This window comes from Cervus elaphus, chromosome 5 (assembly GCF_910594005.1).
Source record: "Cervus elaphus chromosome 5, mCerEla1.1, whole genome shotgun sequence".
Taxonomy (NCBI): Eukaryota; Metazoa; Chordata; class Mammalia; order Artiodactyla; family Cervidae; genus Cervus; species Cervus elaphus.
This window is the reverse complement of record NC_057819.1, coordinates 102,762,459-102,786,900: the sequence shown is the minus strand read 5'-3', so window position 1 is coordinate 102,786,900 and position 24,442 is coordinate 102,762,459. Positions and strand designations below refer to the sequence as shown.

The 24,442-nt window shown below is 46.8% G+C and overlaps 1 protein-coding gene across 1 annotated transcript in view; it reads right to left on the bottom strand.

Annotated features, from left to right (window-relative positions):
* Positions 1-23,420, bottom strand: part of DNAH9 (dynein axonemal heavy chain 9) — a 280,642-nt gene extending 257,222 nt beyond the window's left edge. Inside the window, exons 1-6 of the mRNA XM_043903869.1 lie at positions 23,004-23,420; positions 14,881-15,077; positions 12,645-12,803; positions 11,460-11,590; positions 5,856-6,067; positions 4,528-4,761 (exon numbers count right to left, since the gene is read on the bottom strand). Of these exons, the coding sequence (XP_043759804.1) occupies positions 4,528-4,761; positions 5,856-6,067; positions 11,460-11,590; positions 12,645-12,803; positions 14,881-15,077; positions 23,004-23,420 (1,350 nt within the window). The remainder of the gene's footprint in view (positions 1-4,527; positions 4,762-5,855; positions 6,068-11,459; positions 11,591-12,644; positions 12,804-14,880; positions 15,078-23,003) is intronic.
* Positions 23,421-24,442: the final 1,022 nt, after the last annotated feature.

The window sequence follows — 24,442 nt, the reverse complement described above, 5'->3', positions numbered from 1 at the left end:
TTTTACTAACTTGGCTTCATGTATTTATTAATTGCAGCTGCCCATGGTTTAGGGGCCATGAAGTATACAGAATGGCAAGATGAATAGGGCTGGGTTCATGCTAATTCTTGCTAGAGAGAAGCAGATTAACCCCATCTCAAGCAGGCATCGATCACGGAGATACACAGAATGTTAACTAAAGGGCGATGTGAAATATGCCCAGAGCCGATCGATAGCCTGTGTCTTGCTGCACTGAGTTGAGTGGGGAAGAGACTGGGAAGACAGGGGGCAGGGGGCAATCTGAGCAAATGTTTAGGAGATGAACGAGAGAGAAATGCCCGGACGAGGGAAAGAAACAGCCACAGGAAAAGGCAGACTCAGGGAAATGCAGGGTGAACAGAGAGTTAAGAGAAGCTAAACAAGAGGAAGGAAAATAGAGAAGGGGAGGGAGACCAGCAGGAAAGGAAGAGGGAAGAGGGAGGCAGACGAGAAATGAGTGGACAAAAGAAGTGGAGGCATTTGGCCTAAGAGCAGAGAAGTGAACCAGAGCCAGGAACAGAAAACTTACGAGGGGAACAGGAGCAGGACCGGGTGACATTCATCTCATCTTCTAATTAAACTGGGACAACTGCTTTTTGCTTTTTATGCATCTGTGCACTGATTCAGAAAGAAAAAGCAGCCAGAGAGTGGACTCTTGCAAGGGTAATGACTCCGGGGAGGCTAGTGGCTAGGGCTGCTTGTGGTTACTGAATAAACCCAGCAGATTAGGCGCTCAATGTCAGGATAGCTGTCTATATGCAAAGTCACATCATTAGCACGTGCAGAGCTGAGCCCTGCTCCCTGGCTTCCACTGCAAGGACTATCCTCAGGGCTAGGGAGACTGTGAAGGCGGCTGTCTGCCCTGGTCCCCACGGTGGCCAGGGGCAGGCAGGAGGGAGAGTCTCTGTCACCTCCAGTTAAAAGACAGTGAATGGGTTGGTGTTGGAGAGGAGAGGGATGGAATGGAGAAGAAGGAGAAGAGAGGCTGCTCCTCAAGGGCTGGAGTGGAAATGGTGCCAAAAACAAAGCATTTAGGAAAAAGCTAGGCATCAATTATTTATACTCTCCGTGATCCCAGAGAAGGATTTAAGGTACACCTTTCATAAGATCTAGGGTCTGGCCTTCTGGCTCATACATTTTCTCTGTCTCTGTTCCCACCTTCACCAGTCTTCGTTTCCCCAGAAAACTACTACAGTTTCTAAATTTATTTCCTCTTGTGCTCCCCACTTTCTCAGAGGCCCTCTGGGTTAGGAACCCATCCTTCTTGCTCCCAATATCACACCAATTTTGCTTTTATCAGGCTTCCCTGTGGCTCAGATGGTAAAGAATCTGCTTGCAATGTAGAAGACCTGGGTTTGATTCCTGGGTCAGGAAGATCCCCTGGAGTAGGAAATGGCAACCCACTCCAGTATTCTTGCCTGGAGAATCCCACAGACTGAGGAACCTGGTGGGCTACAGTCCATGGGGTCGAAAAGAGTTGGACACGACAAAGTGACTAACACACACTTTGCTTTTATCATGGCATGTAATACACCTCAGGGAAGCTTCAAGATTTTGTTGTCATCCCATCCCTGGATCTCCTCCATCAGTCTCTGCCCTTTTCATGTCTTCTGGTCCGTGGGCTTCTTACAGGCAAAACTGTACCCTAGCCACCGTCCTACCCCCAGGGCCCTAGCTCAGAGCCTGGTACGTGGTGCCTAGAGCATGGCAGTCGTGGAACTATGCTTTGGGGGCTGAAGTGAAGAGATTCCATCTCATCTTCTCTAATCCTCATAATCGCATTGGTCTGTGCCACTTATCACCACCTCCTCCCAACACAGCCCTTCTCTTCACCCCAAATCTCTGCTGATCATGGAGAAAAACATGCTTCTGATTCCTTCTCAGTCTCCTTGGCTATTGTCCTAATCTTGACCTTGACCCTGCATCTCCCAAATTAATTTTAGGATAAGTATTTTGTTTTGTCATACCCACTACTCTCCCTGCAGAGTTTCATCAGTGAACACAGAGCTGCAGAGCATGCGAACACATGGTAATCACACTAAATCCTGAAGAGGAAAACAGTCAAAAGAGAAAGGCTCGTGTTTTCTTACCTTGGTCCTTAAACTAACGTTCGCATTGACTTTTAAACAACTCGGGGACGACAGTCACAACTCTGAGCAAAAGTCGTATTTCATTTATACAGGGATTCATGCTAGTCTTGGGCTCCCCAGGTGGTGCAAGCGGTAAACAACCCACATACCAATGCAGGAGACACAGGAGACTCAGGTTTGATCTCAGGGTTGGGTAGATCCCCTGGAGGAGGAAATGGCAACCCACTCTAGTATTCTTGTCTGGAGAATTCCATGGACAGAGGAGCCTGGCAGGCTACCACCTATAGGGTTACAGAGTCAGACACAACTAAAGCAACTTAGCACTCATGCTAGTCTTGTAGTTTTTGGAGCCACCTTGATGGTGGGAAAGTGGAGAAGTTCAAGGCAGTGGCTTTGTGGGCATGGTCAGCTGCATCCAGGTCAACTCACTGGCCATTTCCCATGAGACCGCTAGCAAGAAGACTATGGGTAATTTGAAAACCAACTGAATTTGTTGACTGATTCCTTCAGACTTCTACCTGAGACTATGATCAGAATTTCTTGAACTTCTAATAGAACTACCATCACATGATGACTATTCTAAATCAGTTACTGAATCATGGGTTCTTCCAGGCAATGCGAGGCTGACCACCCTGCTGTCTTGGACCTCTTCTTACTCTGCGCTTTGCTGTGTTTCACTTGTTCACTTTTTATTTGGTCATCCTACCTTTAGGCAGACACAGACCCGAAATAAAGAAAAGAAAGACCAAATGCTGACCTAATGACATAGCCTGGGAATTGCAGATACACTATAATTCTCTTACTGCATTCTCCATACATAAAATGTAATGAAAAGTAGGCATAAAAGAAAACTTAATTGCCATTAGAGAATAAAATAGGATTGCCACATACCTTGAAAGGCAACTATTCTTAAAAATTAATTCATTTGATAAATATTTGTTTCTTCCTCATTTTTTTCTTTTTTTGAAATCTTAAATACTACACTTTATTTTAAAAATTGAAGAATAGCTGATTTACAGTGTTGTGTTAGTTTTGGGTGTATACCTAAGTGATTCAGATATATATGCATATATACATACACACATATACATACACACACATTTACATACACATATACATATACACACATATATACATACACATTTATATACACACACATATACATATATACACACATATACATAAATACATATTTACATACACACATATATACATATACACACATACATACATACACATTTACACACACACGTATATACATACGCACATATGTATACATACATACATATTTACACAAACACATATACACACACACATATATACACACATATACATACACACATATTTACATACACACATATACACACATATACACATATACACACATACACATTTACATACACACATATACACACATATACATATTTACATACATGTATACACATATACACATATACATACATACATATTCACACACATATATATACATATATACACAGACATACATACACATTTACACACACATATATATACATATACATACATACATATTTACACACATATATATACATATATACACACACATACATACATACATACACATTTACATACACACATATACACACATATACATACATACACATTTACATACACACATATATACATATACACACATATACATGCATACATATTTACATACACACATATATACATACACTATATATACATACACACACATATATGGTAGTGGTGGTTTAGTTGCTCAGTCATATCTGATTCTTTGCAACCCATGGATTGTAGCCTGCCAGCTTCCTCTGTCCATGGGATTCTCCAGGCAAGAATACTGGAGTGGGTAGCCATTCCCTTCTCCAGGGGATTTTTCTGACCCAGAGATCAAACCTAGGTCTCCTGCATTGCAGGCAGATTCTTTACCAACTGAGCCACCAGGTAAGCCCATGTACGTGTGTGTGTGTATATACACACACACATATACTTTTCAGATTCTTGTAGGTTATTACAGAATATTCAGTATAGTTCCCTGTGCTATACAGTAGGTCCTTGCTGATTATCTCTGTTACAAATAATGGTGTGTATCTGTTACTCCCCAAACTCCTAATTTATCCCTCCCCCACCTCTCTTTCCCCTTTGGCAATCACATTTGTTTTCTATGTCTGTGAGTCTGTTTTTGTGTAGTAAATAAGTTCATTTGTATTATTTATTTAGATTCCATATATAAGTGATATCGCACGGTACTTCTCCTTCTCTGCCTGACTTACGTCACTCAGCATGACAGTCTCTAGATCCCTTCATGATGCTGCACATGACGATGTTCCATTCTTTGTTGCTGCTGCTACATTTTGGATCCCTGGGTTGCTCCCTCCTGCAAGGAACCAGGCCCTGACGGGAGGAGAACACTCACCTGCACCATGCCCAGTCGCCCCAGGAAGCCATCCAATCTCACAAAGACCAAAGAGGACTGGAAATCCCACTCGCGGACTTCCTGGTTCTCTTTGAAGTAAGAATGGAGATTCTCCCTTCTGTCCTGAAACAGCTGCTTGAAGAAGCTCAGGGTGTCCGTGACCACATGCAGTTTCCTCTCACCGTCTTCGACCTCACCTCTCAGGAGGTCTTCTGGGCAGAGATAAACAGAGGCCTGGAGGGCAGACAAGGGAGTGGCGCTAAGCCCGGCTGCAGATGCAAGGATGGTCCACAACTCTGTCCAGCCTATGGCTCTTCACTGAGCGACTGCCCAGGCAACATTTTCCAGAAGACTAATAGAGGAAACATCAGACCCCATCCTTCAGTCCCACAGCGGGGTTGGGACCAGGGGTCACGCTATGGTCAATGACGGGCTCAGGGGTGGCAAGTGACCAGTCAGAGACAAGGAAACACAGTGAGACTTCTCTTGGGACGACTGGGGCTGGACAGGCATCCTTTCCAGGTTTCTGTTGTGACTCACTTGCTTTCTGGGCTCTCCTAGTGGCTAGATGCTAAGAATCCACCTGCCAATGCAGGAAACATGGGTCCCATTCCTGATCCAGGAAGATACCACATGCTGAGAAGCAACTAAGCCAGTGCATCACAGCTACTGAGCCTGTGCTCTCGAGCCCAGGAGCCACAACTATTGAAGCCATGTGCCCTAGAGCCTGAGCTCCAAGGCAAGAGAGAAGCCCATGCACGGCAACTAGAGAGTAGCCCCTCCTCGCTGCAAGTAGAGAAAACAGCCTGAATGCAGCAGCCAAGACCCAGGGCTGCCAGATAAATATATAAATAAAGTTATATACATATATATATAAAGATCCTTAAGGAGGTTGAAATTCACCATCTCTACCCTGCGCCCAAACCCAGGTCCTCCAGAGTACCCCAGCAGGACTGAGAACAGTGTTGGGAATTACTGTCTATGATGGTAAAGCAATTCAAGTCTGAGAATCCTCTGCTAAGTCTCTTCAGTCGTGTCCGACTCTTTGCAACCCCATGGACTGTAGCCTGCCAGGCTCCTCTGTCCATGGAATTCTCCAGGCAAGAATACTGGAGTGGGTAGCTATGCCCTTCTCCAGGGGATCTTCCAGATCCAGGGGTTGAACCTGGGTCTCCTGCATTGCAGGTAGATTCTTTACCATTTGAGCCACCAGAGGAGAACCCTTGGGCCCTCATTATTGCTCTGAAAAAACAGATGCACACTCTACACTTCTTGTGACTTGGACCATCCAGCCCCTGCGGTGAGGTTGGGGACTGCTGGGTGCCCACCTGATGGACCAGAAGGTTGCAGATCTCCTGCAGCAGCACCGTGAGCCGCCCTGGGCAGCGGTAAGACTCACACGTGGCCCAGATCAGGCAGACCACGTGCAGCAGGGGCCGCAGCCGGGGCTTCACGTCGGGAAACTCCAGGCTCTCGAGGCTCTCCAGATGACGGCTCAGTGGCGCCAGGTGGGTGTAGATGTCCCGCGCCTCCATCAGAGCTGGAAGGAACAGGAGACAACCCATCACAGTACCAGCTTGAGGCTCACACCCGCCAAGCGGAGCCCTGAGGCCTGGGCGTGAAGGATCAGAAAGCAAGGGTTGTGATCTCTTGCTGGGCTGAGGGAGCAAAGAGGGCTGGCCAGCTCTTGCGGGGAAACACTGAAATCAGAAGAGCCCTGGGCAGCTGGGAGAGGGGTCTGAGGAGCCCCTCTTACAGAATTCTTGTATCTGAATGGCCTCCTGGCCCTCCCAGCCCCAGGCCCTCAGGTGCTGTGTGTGTAGAAAATGCTCGGTGACTGCTTGCTGGTATTACCTCTGAGGTAATATGGGATGGATGACAGAGGACGGGTTTTAAGAGTCAGAAAGATCTGCCTTCAAATGCCGATACATCAAATGCGTGACCTCAGGCATGACTATCCTGTCTGAATCTCAACAACAGGCTGAACAGTAACTCATTTAAAGGCTTCTTGTGAAGGCAGCAAGACTGAATCTTCATACACGGCTAGCTCAGTGCTTGGACCAAAGGAGGTGTTGCGTGCATGGTCACATCTCTCATAAATATTTGCCAGTAAAGAATCTGATTGAGCTCTTACGGAGGACAAGTCACAGGGAATAGAGAAATAGCTCAGGCTGATTATGGCAAGGCTCTGCTGGTCTTCAAAGCCAGGAAAACCTCCTGCCATTTCCACTGAAGGAAGCCGAGGAAAGAGAGCACTTTCCATCCGCCGTCCTGTGGTGGCCGAGAGGGGAAAGGAGGAAAACCGTAGCTCTGGGTGCCAATTCTGCAGAGCCACTGAGAGGGGATGCAAAAGGCCCGGAAATGGGTGTTTTAGGAAGGCTGCTTCTTTCCAGGGCAGGTAACCTGGAGCTGTCATACGACAGCAGGTGGTCTTGGGTTATTTTATGTGGATGAAGCTCAGCATTCATCCTAAAAGAAACTCAAAATATATATACTGTTTAGTAAACAGTTGCAATATACCAAACACCATCCAACTCATAGAAAAACTCACAGAAAATCTTGTGAGGTAGCTTCATTATTTCCATTTTGTAAGCAAAGGAATTAGGACCTAGGAACTTCTCTGGCTGTCCAGTGATTAAGACGCCACACTTTTGATGAAGGGGACACGGGTTCAATCCCTGGTCAGGGAACTATGATCCTGCATGCTGCGTGGTGCAGCCAAAAAATAACAAATAAATTTCTTTTTCTAATTTTTTGTAATTTGTTGCATGCTCGGCTCTGTCTGACTCTGCGGGACTCCACAAGAACTGTAGCCCTCCAGGCTCCTCTGTCCATGAGATTCTCCAGGCAAGAATACTGGAGTGGATTACTATTTCCTCCTCTGGGGGACCTATCTTCCTGACCCAGGGATAGAACCTGCATCTCCTACATTGGCAGGTGGATTCCTTACCACTTGAGCTAGCAGAGAAGCCCAATAAATAAATAAATAAAACCACTGTACCATCTGATAAAAATTGCTGAAAATTAAAAAAAAAATTAAGACCTAAATAACCTGCGGCGAGTCTACCAGTTAATTGGTCAGCCCTGCCCAGCTGAGCAAAAGCAGGATTATACCCAAGTTTATTACATTGATGGTTGTAGGGCTCACTACACATGGGAGTTTGGGATGTGTACATCAGTGCTTTATACCCCAAATGGGGTTGTGGGAAGGACCATGTAAACCAATTTTTTAAAGACAGATGTCATGTTAAATCGATTAGAACAGCAATTCTTAAACGGGAGGGTTTGATGGAAGTATCAGAACCACTGTAGGGTGGGGGTGGTGGTGTGTCAGAATCCAGCAGTCATTCCAATGAGCACATGCTCAGGCTTCCATCTGTGCCTTGAGGGAAAAGAAACTGAGAGCATCACACCACGGGAGCTTCCTTTTCATGTTGTACTTTTTAATAAGAAAAGTCTCCTCTAATCATACACATACGCACTCTCCTGATTTTCAAGAGCTCAACACTTGAGGGCTGGCTCATCTACTCCAGGGTGCAGTCACCTTGGTTCACAAGGCAGATGAAGAAAGATACAAACAGAGTTAGGCTAACAGCGTTTAAAAAATGCAAATATCGGGAATATCCTGGTTGCCTAGTGGTTAGGACTCCATGTTTCCACTGCACAGTGCCTGGGTTTGATCCCTGGTTGGGGAACTAAAATCCCACAGGCCAGGCAACGTGGCCAAAAAAACCCAAACAAAACAGATTCAAATATAAACTCCAGTTGCACAGAAATATGTGTGGTTTGCTGGTAAATCTTTAACCACAAGCTCTTCTGGGACAAAAGCCTTGATCCCAAAAGCCTTTAGCATTTGCCAATTTCTGGGATGTAAATACTCCTAATCTTCCCACCGTGTCTGATCTCAAGCTACTAACTTGATGTCACTGAGTGTTGGGGAGCAGGTGTTGACAAGAGTTGCGTGCAACGGGCTCTCGTGGGAACCCGAGAGCCAGTTCCATGGCAGCTCCAGAAAACTTCTGGACTTTACATCTCTCCCCACATACGCGTGCTAAGTAGCTTCAGTCGTGTCCAGCTCTTTGCAAGCCCAAGACCATAGCCCGCCAGGCTCCTCCACCCATGGGATTCTCCAGGCAAGAATACTGCAGTAGGTTGCCATGCCCTCCTCCAGGGGATCTTCCTGATCCAGGGATAGAACCGACGTCTCTTATGTCTCCTGCATTGGTAGGCGAGTTCTTTACCACTAGCACCACCTGGGAAGCCCTTTTCTCCACAGGCTTCTACCCACAAATATCCTGGACCTGCAACTGGGCTGCACCATGCCAACCCTGCCTCCGAGTGGCCAGAGGCAGGGACTCCCTGCTTGGTCTTCACTCCCCTGGTCCTTTCCTTTCCAGGATACCCTTTCTTCCTGTTCCCAAGGTTCTCTGTTGCCCAATAGACTGCACTTTAGAAAATCTTGTTCCCACACATTTTTCTACATTCTTTTAACCTCCCTCTTTACTCCCCATGTGCCCACCAATCCAGGACTACATCTTTTCCTCCCCTTCTCTTCTGTCCATCTGTGAACCAAAGAACTATCCTGATCAAGACATACAGTATGTCTGTGCAAAGCACATGTTATCTGCAGAATAAAGACAAAAACTCTTGAAATTAGTTTGGAAATGAGGAAAATCAGGTGCCAGCTAAAAGATTTTTATTCTCTGAAGATCCCAACAAAATTTCTGACCAAGTCTCTACCTGGCAACTGTGATCAAAATTTCTCTTCTTCCATTATTTGGATTGAGTTATATATTTCAAGGATTTCTATTTTTACAGTGGTATTTCTCTGAGACAATTATGATGATATTGGTTTTTTTTTCCTAATTTCTTTTCATTGCCATAATATATTCTTTTGCAAAAAACTTTTAGAAAGAGGTCTGGGGAACCAAATATTTTAATACTATTAATCAATGTGAATGATTATACTCTATTAATCTTTTAAAGTAAAAAATATACTTGGGGCTCTAAATAATAAACTCATAAATATGCTTTTATTATATGTTTTATTTCAGAGCCTCAAATTTCCGTCCTTGGCATATCCCCTTTATGATATCTGTCATGACTGCCTACAACCTGTAGTATTACTTCATACCTTTCCCTAATTTGACTCTAATTTTAACCTAAATAAAACCATATAAAATGAAACCATTAAATCTCTATAAAACCATAAATGGAAAACTCACATCACATGCCCAAAAAAGGAGTTACCGTTTTGCATATTTTAAAATATGGATGAACCCAGAGTTTGTCATACAGAATGAAGTAAGTCAGAAAAAGAAAAACAAATATTGCATATTAACATATATATATGGAATCTAGAAAAATGGCATTGATGAACCTATTTGCAGGGCAGGAAACACAGATGCAGATATAGAAAATGGATTTGTGGACACAGCGGGGGAGGAAGAAGGTGGGATGAATCGAGAGTGGCATTGACATATATACACTGCCATGTGAAAAACAAATAGTGGGAATCTGCTGTCTAGCACAGGGAACTCAGCTGGGTGCTCATCACAGACCAAGAGGGGTGGGACCGGGAGGAGGATAGGAGGGAGGCTGAAGAGGGAGGAGGTGTATGTGTACATACAGCTGATTCATGTTGTTGTGCAGCAGAAACTAACACAACATTGTAAAGCAATTATCTTTCAATTTTAAAAATATATTAATTAAATTAAACTTAAAATATAAAAAATAAAATACACCTGCTCAGACATCTACCCCAACCATCTCTCTTACTAACAGTGGTACACAGATCATTTCTGGGGACACTACCTCATTTGAATTGGAGTATAAATTGGGAACAACATTTGATTGCTCCAAGACACAAAACCTCTCAGAGAAGCAATAAACTGGGGCCCCAATAGGAACCCCATTCCAAGCTAGCTCTAGGTGCTGACAGAGGGCCTCTGGGATGAGAAATTAGGGTCCGGAAGGACCTCAGAGACCAGCTCCTTAAGCCAGCTATTCTCTGTTATAAAGCACAAGTACTTTACAAGCAAAAGTACCACTGGTACTTTTATTCCTTCATCTGCATGGTTTCCAAACCCCACACCATAAGGAGGAGAAGGTGAGGCAGGGATCCACCAATGGGTTCTGGACACAGGACACTCCCTCTTTAGCACAGCAAACACACCTTGGCAAGTTTTACATTCTGGACTGACACAGGAGACTGCGTTTAAAGAAAAGAGTTCTGATAGAGAAAAAGCATTTGAAAATCACTGCTGAGGTTAACCTTAAATAACATGAAATTGCAAACACCTTTAAATGCATATTTCAACCTACAATCCCCGAGAGCCGGGAGGAGGTTTGAGAGGAGAGAGAAGCAACGTGCATTGATGAGGGGAGAGAAGCCCTGAAAGGATTTACCTACTTCTAAGTACAAGACTCTGCTGGATTCGCAGTTTGGACAAGGGCCGATCTTGTCTGGTGCTCAGAACACCAGGAAACTGCAGTCCCATCTGACACAAGTAGGAACAGAAAAAGCAGAATGGAGCTAGAAATGGAACAGAGACTTCCCAAGGAGCTGGGGGTGGAAGGACATGAATTCCAAAGATGAGGGATTATGATTTACAGTCAATAAGGAACTCACACTTATATCCTCTCCCAGCAGCCCAGGGAAGCAGGTAGCAAGTGTATGCACTATAACCAGAGTATACGCAAAAGCTCAGAGAGGTTAGGTGACTCTGCCAGGGTCACAAAGCTCTGGAAATGCAAATAGAGCACAGGGTGGCTACTTTCCTGCTTCTAGGTTTGGTATTCTTGCTGATGTGCTAGACCATCTCAGGTTGGAGGGCTGCAAGGACTGGAAGCTGCTGAAATCAGACAGGAAGACAATCTGGCACTAAATAACAAAGTTGAGTCAGTGTATGAAAATACTTGTGGATCCTCACCTGTTCCAATGTCTCGGAACATGGCTTGGAAAGCTGGAAAGTAACTGCTCTGAAACTTGTCCAGAAGTCCCGCCATGCCCCTCCTCTTTATTGTTCTCAGCTGATTATAAATGGATTCCAGGTCTTCATACCTGCAATACCAGGAGACGCGTCAGTCCACAAGAACGTCAGGGGACACAGTCATGCCGCCATGACCAGCCTTCAGACAGACCGAGAGAGGGGGTCTGCCTCGGATGCTTCTGCAGAGGCCATGCTCTAGTCCAAAGAGCTGGGGCCTCTGTTCCCAGAATAGTGAAGGCAAGAGCCTCAGTCTGGACACAGGTTCAAAGGAGCAGCTGCAGGAGGTAACAGCAGGGAACACTGCTGACCATCTGGTAGCTCAGAAGCTCAGCAGCTGGAGGTCATTAGCTCTCACAGTGAGGTTTTGGGTGGGGTGAGAGAGGTATTGTCAGAGCAAGGCTGCTGGAGAAGGGCCCCACAGTAGGTCAGCAGAGTGGTCAGGAACCTAGGCAAGAGGATGGGGCATCTCAGCATGGGACGCAAATAGGGCTGGAGCCTACTGGTATCCTTGGTCACGTGACATGTAAGGACAGGGAGGTCCCCCCTCACACATCAGTCTGTCTGTCTCCTTTAGAGTAGAAGATTAACCAGCACAGTGATAAATAGGAGCAGGGAAATGGGGAAGAAGAAGGGGGATAATTAGGTCTTTCTGGAACCTGTGGGGCTGGGACACCATGGGTGATGGACTTTCAGCCCTCTTAATGACCGCCTAGAACCTAAGAGACAGTGTTCAGCAGTGTACTGCCAAAACCCCTCTCTTTCTCTAAATCCTAGAAAAAGAAAAAAAAAAAAGTGTTCATATTGACTGTCCAAGGAGAGGGAGCAGACAAGTAGAAGAAAACACATAAGCGAGTTCATTAACTTTACATGTGGCTGAAAGAGCCTTTGAAGAAACATCGGAAGATAAACTGACTGCAGCTCAAGAAATGAGGCATGACCATTGAACCTTGGTGAAAGTGTCACCTCCCAGTACTCAGAAGAGCTGCCTTGACCCAAATGACACTAAGCTGTTGGCTCTAGGGCTGATGAGAGATGCCTGGGGGGTGGGACTGGACTCAGCAGTCACCTCCCCCAGCCCATTTCCACTGTGAGGCATCTGCTCCCAGGGTCCCAGTCTATGCCCACCTGCTCCTCCAGAACTCCAGCTCCACCTTCGGGGTAGGGTTCTCCCCCTGGAGGAGCGGCTGGGAAGACTCTCTCTTGAGCACCAGCTGGATTTGGTGGCTCCACTGGATCACTGCAGACTCAATGGCATAGATGACGGACTTGTCCGTAGAATCCAACCTGCGAAAGAGACAAGAAGTCTCCTGGGATGCAGGGAAGAGCTTAACTCTATGTGCTATGTCGCTTCAGTCGTGTCCGACACTTTGTGACCCCATGGACTGTAGCTCGCCAGGCTCCTCTGTCCGTGGAATTCTCCAGGCAAGAATACTGGATTAGGTAGCCATGGCCTTCTCCAGGGGATCTTCAGGACCCAGGGACTAATGCGGGTCTCTCATACTGCAGGCGGATTCTTTACCATCTGAGCCACCAGGGAAGCCCCAACCCTTGTTTGAGTCACACCAATGCCAGCCAGCTCCCTGCTTGACAAGGCAATGCATTCTTGGGGAAGATCAGCTCTCCTTGGCAAAGAGTTTCTCTCTACCCGGGACCAGGTTCATCTCGCTGCCAGTCCCTCATCTGGTCTCATTTCTGACCTCCTCAGTGAGAAGAAACAGGTTACTTCCTCCTCCATCAGGCAAGTTGTCAGATGTCCAAACATTACTATCCTTTGTCCTCACTTTTCCAGTAGAGAATGGAACTCCCATGTGTTCTCCCTCATACACCTTTTAAATAAACTAGAGATGTTTGGAAATTGATTAAAGATCAAAAATACATTCTGGTTGCCTTTTCATACAGTCTGAACTGACAGTCATTCATGGCACTAATGGTAAAGAACCCATTGCCAATGCAGGAGATGTAAGAGACAGGGGTTCAATCCCTGAGTGGGGAAGATCCCCTGGAGGAGGGCACAGCAACCTCACTCCAGTATTCTTGCCTTGAGAATCCCATGGACAGAGGGGCCTGGAGGGCTACAGTCCATGGCGTTGCAAAGAGTTGGACACGACTGAAGTGACTTAGCACACACACAGGCGTGCCAAGAAAACAGGACACAGGTGAGAGAGAATCTGTCATTTGCATTTTTCATGCCGGAAACCCACCTTTGCTTCATTTAATTAAGTTCATATTTGCTGAGCAATGATATGGCACAAGTGATTATGGATGGAATTAAAGGCAGAAGATACCTCCCATTAATACGATCCAGCCTCTTGGGAAATTATCAGATTTGAACAAAAGGAGACAAACACCACAACGATTATCCATTCACACTGAATGTTGTTTTGTCAAAGAGAAAAGGAACAGAAGAAGGGTCGTTTGAAGATATTTATTTTGAAAAATATATATTTTTATGAAGCCATGATAAGTTTTCCAGTTAACTGGGATTGCTTCAAATTATATACATAGCAAATTACTTCCAATATGAAAAAACTCACTGTAAAGTATATTTCTATCCCATGCATTACTCATTCTGCAGATCAAATCATGGGCCCTGAATAGATAACACATTTGGAAAGTCCCAGCAATGTGGCAGACTGAACTCATGAAGGAAAGTGGACTGTTGCCACAAACATATAGAATGCTTACTAGAAGATGATTAAAAATATATATATTATTTTAGGTACATAGTGTGACTCGAAAGAAAAAGCAGAAAATCTCCACAAGACAGAAGCAAAGATAGCTCAGGGCTGGAATGGAAAGTGGAAGCTGACAGTGGGTATCGCTCCTATAGGGAGAAGAGCCATGGGGATTAATGCCTCTCCAGTCACAGAAGACAAGGATCTCAAGCCTCGACAAAGCCGATTTGTTTCTACTTGGGGGAGAAAAAAAGTCCCCAGGACCTGAAAACACTCTCCAGCTGCTGCTGGTAGAGGGTCTGGACAGCGATATGATGTGCTGAGTAAATGCTGGGAAGAGGCGTGCTGTCTCCCAGACTGGACCTGGGTCTCTGCCAACGATGAGACACTGTCCTGATAAGGGAAGCGCTGGAATCAGTGTGGCTGCTCTCAGTCCTCAGATAGTTCTGAGTGGAAAGAAGGCCGTGTTGCTGTGATAGCCTTGAGAGACTTGGGTGGGGGGTACTGGGGCGAGGGTGGTAATCAGCACGGAACACACAGTCCGAGGATGCTGGCCAACAGTGGGCTCGTGTGCAGAAGAAGGAGACGTGCAGAGTCAGGGACAGAAAAGTCCTACAGAAAACATTCCGATAAACCGGCATCTCCCCTATCTCCGAGGCCCATATGGCCAGCCTGGCGGTACTCACGCGGCCTCGATTTCAGAACCCTCAGAGCCCACGTTTTCTGAGCCGACTGGAAGGGGTAGCAGGGTTTTTCCCTTCGCTTGCTCAAGGAGAACCAGAAGGTCACCCTGGAGGCTGTAGGCATGCCGCTGGACATCTTGACAAACCACGTGGGGCCAGTCTAGGTGGTTCTTCTTATTGGCCAGGACAGGGATGACAACCTGGAACAGATGTGCACAGGAAACAACTTCTGAAACCCTAAAGAAAGACTATTCTGGGGTGGGGGGGGGGAAGTTAGGCAGTCTGGGATCAATGTGTACACACTCCTATATTTAGAAGGGATAACCAAAAAAAAAAAGAAGGGATAACCAACAAGGGGGCTTCCCAGGTGGCTCAGTGGTAAAGAATCTGCCTGCCAAGTAGAAGACACAGGTTTGATCCCTGCATCAGGAAGATCCCCTGGAAAAGGAAATGGCAACTCACTACAGTACTCTTGCCTGGGAAATCCTATGCATGGAGGAGACTGGCAGGCTACAGTCCATGGAGTCAAAAGAGCGGGACACAACTTAGCTGCTAAACAATAACCACCGACAAGCACCTACTGTGTAGCACAGGGAACTCTGCTCAATGTTACGTGGCAGCCTGGATGGGAGGGAGCTTGAGGGAGAGTGGATACATGCATATGTGTGGCTGAGTCCCTTTGCCATCCACCTGAAACTATCACAATATTGTTAAATCAGTCCTTCACTAGCTCTCGGAGTTTGGTCAGATTCACATCCATTGAGTCAGTGATGCCATCCAACCATTTCATCCCCTTCTCCTTTTTCCTTCAATCTTTCCCAGAATCAGGGTCTTTTCCAATGAGTTGGCCCTTCACATCAGGTGGTCAAAGTATTGGAGCTTCAGCTTCAGCAGTTAATCAGTTATGAAGTGAAAGTTGCTCAGACGTGCCTGAATTTTTTCAACCCCATGGACTATATAGTCCATGGAACTCTTTAGGCCAGAATACTGGAGTGGGTAGCCTTTCCCTTCTCTAGGGGATCTTCCCAGCCCAGGTCTCCTGCACTGCAGGTGGTTTCTTTACCAGCTGAGCCACAAGGGAAGCCCAAGAACACTGGAGTGGGTAGCCTTTCCCTTCTCCAGTGGATCTTCCTGACCCAGGAATGGAACCAGGGTCTCCTGCATTGCATGTGGTTTCTTTACCAACTGAGCTAACAGGGAAGCCCTAATCAGCTATACCCCAATACAAAATAAATTTTTTTTAAAAAAAGGAAGATTATTCTGAGAAGTGTCGAGAGAGCTATATACAACCTTTTGCAGGTCTCTAAAGGGTAAGACCTAACAGCTAATGCATAACATTATGAAATAAACATTATGTACTGCCTTGACATCTGGTAAAATTGGGGGTGGGGGTGGGGGGCAGCTGCAATAACCAGTCACAAGTTTCCCGACCCACTCTGCTCCTGCAGAGAAGGCCCTTTATCCAACATCCCGTTTATCAAGGGCACCAGGCATGTCTGTTTCTCATCCTGGGGAGTGGGCTTTGGTTCCTTGCCAGCCAATAGAATATCCCCCCCAAGCCAATCCCTCAGGAACCAGTGGGCCCCACACCCTCTGGAGAGTACAAAGCTTGCCCGCCACACTTCCTGGTCGTTCGCTCTGTTCCCACGTGCGACCCCTATGTGGCCCTGGCTGGCACAGAGTCCTCTTCCTCTGGACTGTATCTGTGTTAATCACCTGTGAGCCGTCTCATCTGTCCAGTGTTGTGTGTTCAGTTGTGTCCAGAACCCTAGGGCAGGAATCCCTTCCTCATCACAGGGTGAATAGGAGTGACTGAAATTGTCACAAAGGCCAAGGGGCAAAAAAAAGCAGGACAAATGCAGGTAAGCATGACCTTCTGTCTACAGGTGGTCTCAGAGGCCATTTTATTTATTTATTTATCTACTTATTTTATTGCCAGTTTAGACTTTATTACTATATTTTATTATACCAGTAATTGGGTAATATGTGTGCGTGTGTGTGTGTATGTGTGTGTGCGTGCACACATGTGAGCTCAGTTGCTAAGTCATGTCCAACTCTTCTTTTGACCCACGGATTGTAGCCCACCAGGCTCCTCTGTCCATGGGATTTCCCAGGCAAGAATACTGGAGTGGGTTGCCATTTCCTTCTCCAGGGGTTCTTCCTGGACCAGGGATCAAACCCTTGTCACCTGCATTGGAAGGCAGATTCCTTACCACTGAGACACCAGGGAAGCCCAATATCCACTGATATAGCCACGTGTTAACACAGGAGCAAAGCTGCGGAAAGTCACAGTGTGTAGGAGCCCAATCATAGGGAAATGAAGGCAGTGCCATTAGTTTATGACACAGCAATGAGGGGAGAGGGTAGCTTTGTCTAATGGCATCAGCTTCAAGCTGGATACTTTCTGACTTGAATCTAGAAGCAGCAAGTAGGAGCAAGGTTACCTGTCCCACCTCCAGCCTCAGAGGTAGAAGGGATGAGTCCTCAGGAAGAGATGAGTTTGGGTTAGAACAGGTGACAAGGAGGGGTCAGAGAAGTGAGGATGCTTTTAAGTGGGATGTAGAGTGACAATAATTCTTGTCATTTGTAAGGAAAAGCTACAACTAATGTAACAGCTTGTTTTCAGTCACATCTAACTCTGTGTTGCCAACATCCGCTGGGTCATTGAAAAAGCAAGAGAGGTCCAGAAAAACATCTATTTCTGCTTTATTGACTATGCCAAACCCTTTGACTGTGTGGATCACAATAAACTGTGGAAAATTCTTCAAGAGATGGGAATACCAGACCACCTGACCTGCCTCTTGAGAAACCTGTATGCAGGTCAGGAAGCAACAGTTAGAACTGGACATGGAACAACAGACTGGTTCCAAATAGGAAAAACAGTGTGTCAAGGCTGTATATTGTCACCCTGCTTATTTAACTTATATGCACAGTACATCATGAGAAATGCTGGGCTGGAGGAAGCACAAGCTGGAATCAAGATTTCCGGGAGAAATATCAATAACCTCAGATATGCAGATGACAATACCCTTATGGCAGAAAGTGAAGAATTAAAGAGCCTCTTGATGAAAGTGAAAGAGGAGAGTGAAAAAGTTGGCTTAAAGCTCAACATTCGGAAAATTAAGATCATGGCATCCAGTCCATCACTTCATGGCATATAGATGGGGAAACAGTGGAAACACCGGCTGATTTTATTTTTCTGGGCTCCAAAATCACTGCAGATGGTGATTGCAGCCATGAAATTAAAAGGCGCTTACTCCTTGGAAGGAAAGTTACGACCAACCTAGACAGCATATTAAAAGGCAGAGACATTACTTTGCCAACAAAGTTCCATCTAGTCAAGGCTATGGTTTTTCCAGTGGTCATGTATGGATGTGAGAGTTGGACTATAAAGAAGGTTGAGTGCCGAAGAATTGATGCTTTTGAACTGTGGCATTGGAGAAAACTCTTGAGAGTCCCTTGGACTGGAAGGAGATCCAACCGGTCCATCCTAAAGGAGATCAGTCCTGGGTGTTCATTGGAAGGATTTATGGTGAAGCTGAAACTCCAATACTTTGGCCACCTGATGCGAAGAGCTTACTCATTTGAAAAGACCTTGATGCTGGGAAAGATTGAGGGCAGGAGGAGAAGGGGACGACAGAGGATGAGATGGTTGGATGGCATCACTGACTCGATGGACAAGGGTTTGGGTGAACTCAGGGAGTTGGTGATGGACAGGGAGGCCTGGAGTGCTGCAGTTCATGGGGTCGCAAAGAGAGACTGAACTGAACTGAACTCTTTGAGACACCAGTCTTTCCCACAGAGGAAAATCCCTTGGACAGAGGATTTCCCAGGCAAGAATCCTGGAGTGGGTTGCCATTTCCTTCTCCAGGGAATCTTCCTGACCCAAGGACTGAATGCACATCTCTTGTCTCTCTTCCACTGGCAGGCAGATTCTTTACCACGAGCACCACCTGGGAAGCCCGGCGTAACAGAGAAGAAACCTGACTCTACGTGGGATCAGTTCCTCTTACTCTATCTTTGTACTTTGTTGCCTGTCTTAGTCATGTTGGCTCTGCCTCTTTGTATTAATAAAAGGATGTTGCCCACAGCCAGAAATACACATGACAGTCCATTCACAAGGCTCTGCCTCCCAAGCCTGACCTTTCAAGGTATAATAAAAAACTGCAGAACAGAGAATAATAATTGTCCAGTTGGAGGCTTACAATGTGACCAGACCCACTTAGACATCTGCAAGAATAAAGGATTCATGCACAAAGAAGTTTGCAATGAACAGCCACACTCCCTCCCCTTTTACTAGAAAGAAGCCTAAATTCTCCCTCAGAAAAGATGGTTCTGCCAGTCCATCGTCTCAAACTGCCAGCTTTCTAAATAGAGTCACTATTCCTTGCCCCAATGTCTTCTCTCTTGATCTATCAGCCTGCCATGTGGCAAGGAGTGTGAACTTGGATTTGGGGATGCTAACACACTCTGTTCCAAGTGTCTTGATAAATTATTTTGAATTTCACGACAAGCCTGCAAGGTGTGTTGATCCTGACAGAGGGGAGCTCACATCACACTGCAGAACTTGACAGGACAAGGATTGGAACCTGGGTCCCCCAGATTCCTAATCCATGCTCCTGTCTCGGGAAAAGGACCTGAGACAGAAGGTAGATGCCCCCCACCCCTTGCCCTGGGAGAGTGGGGGTAAATCCATTGGAGAGTCATTTCCTGTGGACTGAAACTCCAAGATGAGAACAGCAGGGCAATTAAGGGAGGAGGCTGGACCCTGCACAGATCACACATTTCTTGTTCCGGAAGTCAGGCAACTTCCCAGACCTCACATGCGCAGAAAAGGCTCCTTGGAGCCCAAAGGGGAGTTATGCCAAGGGATGTTCTACCCCGATGCATTTTCAGTAAAATCCATCTTGGCTAAGGGATGCTTGGACACACTTGAGAGGATCCTGAGATAAACCAAATATGGGCAGTGAACCAGGCAAATCAAAACGACTGGCCAAGGGAAACCTGGAAGAAATATCCCATAAAAGTTAATTCAAACTGCCACGAGGGTGTGACTCAGCGACTCTCTCCCTGAGTCCACCCGTGTGTCTATCCACATGTACTGTACTCTTTTCCTCTTAGTAAATACTTTACTTGCTTCACTACTTACGGTCTTTGTGGCAATTCTTTTCTGCAAAGTCAGAGGGCCAGGGCTCTTGTCACTGACCACTGGGGCTTTCACCGCCACGACCCAGCCCAGTCTCTGGCTGGGAACGCAAGCCCCGCTCCAAGCCATTGCGGGCTGAGACCACGGGAGATCAGACCCACACTTCTACAGAAAACCAACCAACAGCCGCCCCTTTCTGGCTCCCAACCCATTCATCTACAGCTGTACTTGCTTAACACATTAATGACTAGAGACGTATTAATATGTCTTTTGTTACCCAAACGTTATTGACCGAAAACCTATCAGTGTGTTTTTAGAGAGTGATACAATTAACATCACCGAGTGAATTTGTTAGAGCTTAAAATTGATTAAGGGTTCATGATACAACTTATGAATGCTGTTATCATTCACATTTTGCTCTGTTAGTTCTTTGTTCCAACCTTGTATATATTCTAAATGTGAAATTTTCAAAAATGGCGCATGGCGAAATTTTGAGTGAAGAGGAATTTTTTCTGCGAATTTAATGCATATACGTTCCCTGACTGTCTGAGCGACATATATAATAGCGTCTCTGAAAGTAGCAGTTCTTCGGAGTATAGTTCTGATTCACATGATGTGAACATTAGACCAACAAAAAACCTTAATGATTGATTCTGATACTGAAAGTAACAATGAAACTCACGGTGCTGGAGAACGCTCCTTTGCTTCCACAGAACAGTGGACTGAAGACAACATTAAAAATTAGAAGACTTTACAGGTGTGCCTATACTGAATATAGTAACCCACAGAGAGTTAGTAAAATGACAGAATTAATTTTTGGCCTGCTGAAATAAAAATTGCCGGCCAGACGTTAGTTTCTGCAAAAATCCCCAGTCAACAATGAGTTAACAAGGAACTAAGGCAGAATCTCCAGAAATGGCCAGGGAGAAAAGTACAGAAACTACTGGAACCAGAAAAGTCCAAAATGGCCAAGGGCCGCCATCCACGATGCGTCCACCACGCAGGAGACTCTGCGCATGCCTGCTCCTCCCACTCAGCCCCGCCCTCGCTGTCCACCCTACGCCGTGCAAGACACCCCAGTTACCCCCTGGAGAGAACGTGCCCTTTTTCAGAGCCGCACCTCTCCCACTTCTGTTGAACCTGTTTTCCTTTACTTGGCACCAGCCGGCACTGGACGAGGGAAGGACCCAGTTGGAGGTCCACCCGATTGGAAAAGGTCGGTAACACTCCCCCCCCAAAACCCCAAATTTCCAACACAGTATCCGAGTGCCAGAGCCCTAGGAAAGGAAACCTGGCTGGCCACAGTGAATAAAGGGTAGCAGGTTCTTTACCACTAGCACCACCTGGGAAGCCTATATATATATATACATATATATGTATATATATATATATTCTTTTTTAGATTCTTCTCTATTATAGGTTATTATAAGATATTGAGTATAGTTCCATGTGCCATACATTAGGTCCCTGGTGGTTATCTATTTTATATATAGTTAATCTGTTAGTCCTAAACTCCTAATTTATCCCTCCTCCCTTTCTCCTTTGGTAACAGTGAATTCATTTTCATGCACTTCTTCCCATCATCACTGTTCAAGAGGGATTTTGAACCAAGCTTGGATTCCTGCAGGGATGGATAATGTTCAGAAAACAGCAATAAAGCCATTGGGTTAAGAAAATATTGAAATCCTCCCATATCAACTGAACAATCTAGTTTCCCCAAGTCCCCAAGTCCCCTTGAGCTCCTTGGTCATCCGTGACCCTTTTCTGGAACTCCTGCTCCCCACAGCTTCCTAATGGAGCAACCAAAGGCCCAACACCTGATGTAGCAGAGAGCCTCTAGGACCCAGTTCAAGCACTGAGGCCAACTTTGTGTGTGTGTGTATATATGCATGCACACACGCGCTCAGTTGCTCAGTTGCTCAGTTGCTCAGTTGTGTCCGACTCTTTTCCATCCCATGGACTGCAGTCCGGCAGGCTCCTCTGTCCATGGGGTTTTCCAGGCAAGAATACTGGAGTGGATTGCCATTTCCTTTTCCAGGGGATGGTCCCGATCGAGATTGAACCCATATCTCCTACAATGGCAGGTGGATTCTTTACCACTGTGTCACCTGGTAAGTCCACTAGCTTTAAATACTTTATATATATGATGACATCCACAGGTGGGATCTTGTCATATTTCTTTGGTGCTCCCCACAGTACCTATCACAGGGAACATGATACAGCAGGGGATCAAGCCTCCAGAGGCACATCCACTTCACTTCCAGGAAAGTTTTTACTCACATTCCAGAAAGTTCTAAACGTCCCAAGAGTCTCTCCCAGGCACCCTTGCCCTCTCGAGTCTTCTGCTGTGGTGCCACCGAAGCCCCCGTAATCCAATCCCTGGAGATCTTCCGCCCCTGTGTTCTAGGCGGACCCGTCCAAATGCCTGCTGGGCATTTCATATACTGGATGTCCCAGCTGCTTACCTGGGCACAGGGCTGACCTCCGATTCATGAATGAGATGAAAATCAAAACCAAACCACCTCTTCTTTTTAACTCTTTTCCTTCATCCATAGGAGATGCCCCTGGGTCTACGATTCCCTATCATTTGCGATGCCAGTTTATATAGGGGGGATTCAGAGATAGCGCCTCAAAAAGAGCTCAGGATCCAGGCCCTCTTCCGACTCCAGCCTCCCCTTGACTTTGGCCTGAATCCAGACCAGGAATGAAGCAAGCTCCCTGACTTGAAGACTCTGACCCGACCCTGGCTCAGATTTCCCCCAGCTTCCATTTCAAGCTCAGCCCAGGGTCCTAGTTTCCCGCCAGCTCCGCCCCTCCAACATCGCCCCGCCCATCCTATTTTACTCGCGGCTCCTCAAACTCAGCTCTCATCGGCTCTCGAGGCCCCGCCCCGGTTCTCCGGCCCCGCCCCGGCCCCGCCCCCCTGCTCCCGTCCCCCTCCCCAGCGGCGGCCGGCGCGGGGCGGTGGGCCTACTCTCACCTCGGAGAAGAGCGCGGCCAGATGCTCCAGCGGCGCGGCGGGCAGATCCCCGCACAGCACTGCCCCGCGGAGGCTGCCGGGGCCCGGCGGCTCGGGCCTGGTGCGCAGGAAAAAAAGCCCCTTAGCGCGAGGTGGGCCGGCCTCGGGTCCCGCGTCCAGCTCCGTGCGCACCGCCAGGCCCCCAGGCCCGGGCTGCACCACCAGCAGCGGTCGCGGACCCTCAGCGGCCCCCTGTCCCAGGAAGGCGTGCAGCAGCTGCCCCGCATCGGCCGAGCCCGCGCAGCGCTCCCAGGCGCCCGCGGGCGGCCGCAGGCTCCGGGCCACATAGGCCCCGAGGAGTCGCAGCCGTGGGTCGGCGCCGGGCTCCCCGTCCGCGTTGTCCTCAGCCTGCGCGGCCCGCTCCTCAGCGCTCGGCATCGCGCGCGAACCAGGATGCCGCCGTTTCCCGGGCGACGGGGACGCGGCCAGGACTCCCTCCTCCGCTGCCCTCCTATTGGACATTTGACTCCCGGTCCCGCCCCCTCAAGGCCAATAAGGTAGGGGAGGCTCGGCAGGGGAAGGGGCGGGGTCGCGTCTCTGTTGCTAGGAGACCATCCGAGGCTCTGGTTTCCTGTCTAATCTAGCGGATTCGAGGTGCTCGCGTGTGACTGTCCAGGGCAATGGCTTTTTGATGAAGTACGTGGAGGCGCGATCAAAGGTATAAATGCTGTTAAAGGAGGTTGCTGGCTAAAGTCACATTAAATTCTTTACAGGTCTCCAGTCACTGAAAGTATTATGGTTCTCCCACCTGCTTCCAAAATGTGTGAAGCAAAGGTAAAGCAATGTCAAGTGTAAGGGAATTCGGCCAAGTTTTTATAGCTTTTCCATGATAACTGAAATGTTTTATAACAGTGCTTATGTGGCTACTGAGCATTTAGAATGTGCTGTGTTACTGGGGAATTGGATGTTTCATTTTAGTTAATTTTAATTAATTTAAAATTAAATGATCACATATGGCTAGGAGCTGTCATATTAGGCAGCGTAGCTTTAGAATTCTAATACCAATTATGAAAAAGTAAAATAGTTTTACTGTCCTGCATTGTTCGTTTCCTGAACGTGCGCTTAATCTGACAAATGGGGCTCAAACTCTGACATCACTTTAATTTCCATGAGTATGGCAGCAGTTAGTTCTTTAAAAAAATTTTTTTAAATTTTTGGCTGCACTGTGCAGCATGTGGGATCTTAGTTCCCTGGTCAGGGATTGAACCCAGTCCCCCTACACTGGGGGGCGTGCAGTCATAACCACCAGACTGCTAGGCAAGTCCCAGCAATCAGTAAATGCAGCAAAGCACTATTAAATACATAGTGTCTTCAGGGCCTCGCCATCCTGCCCTATGTCTGGATCTTGTCTTCAGAAAGATAAAATGTGAAGCACCTTCCCTGACCTCAGAAATTAGCAT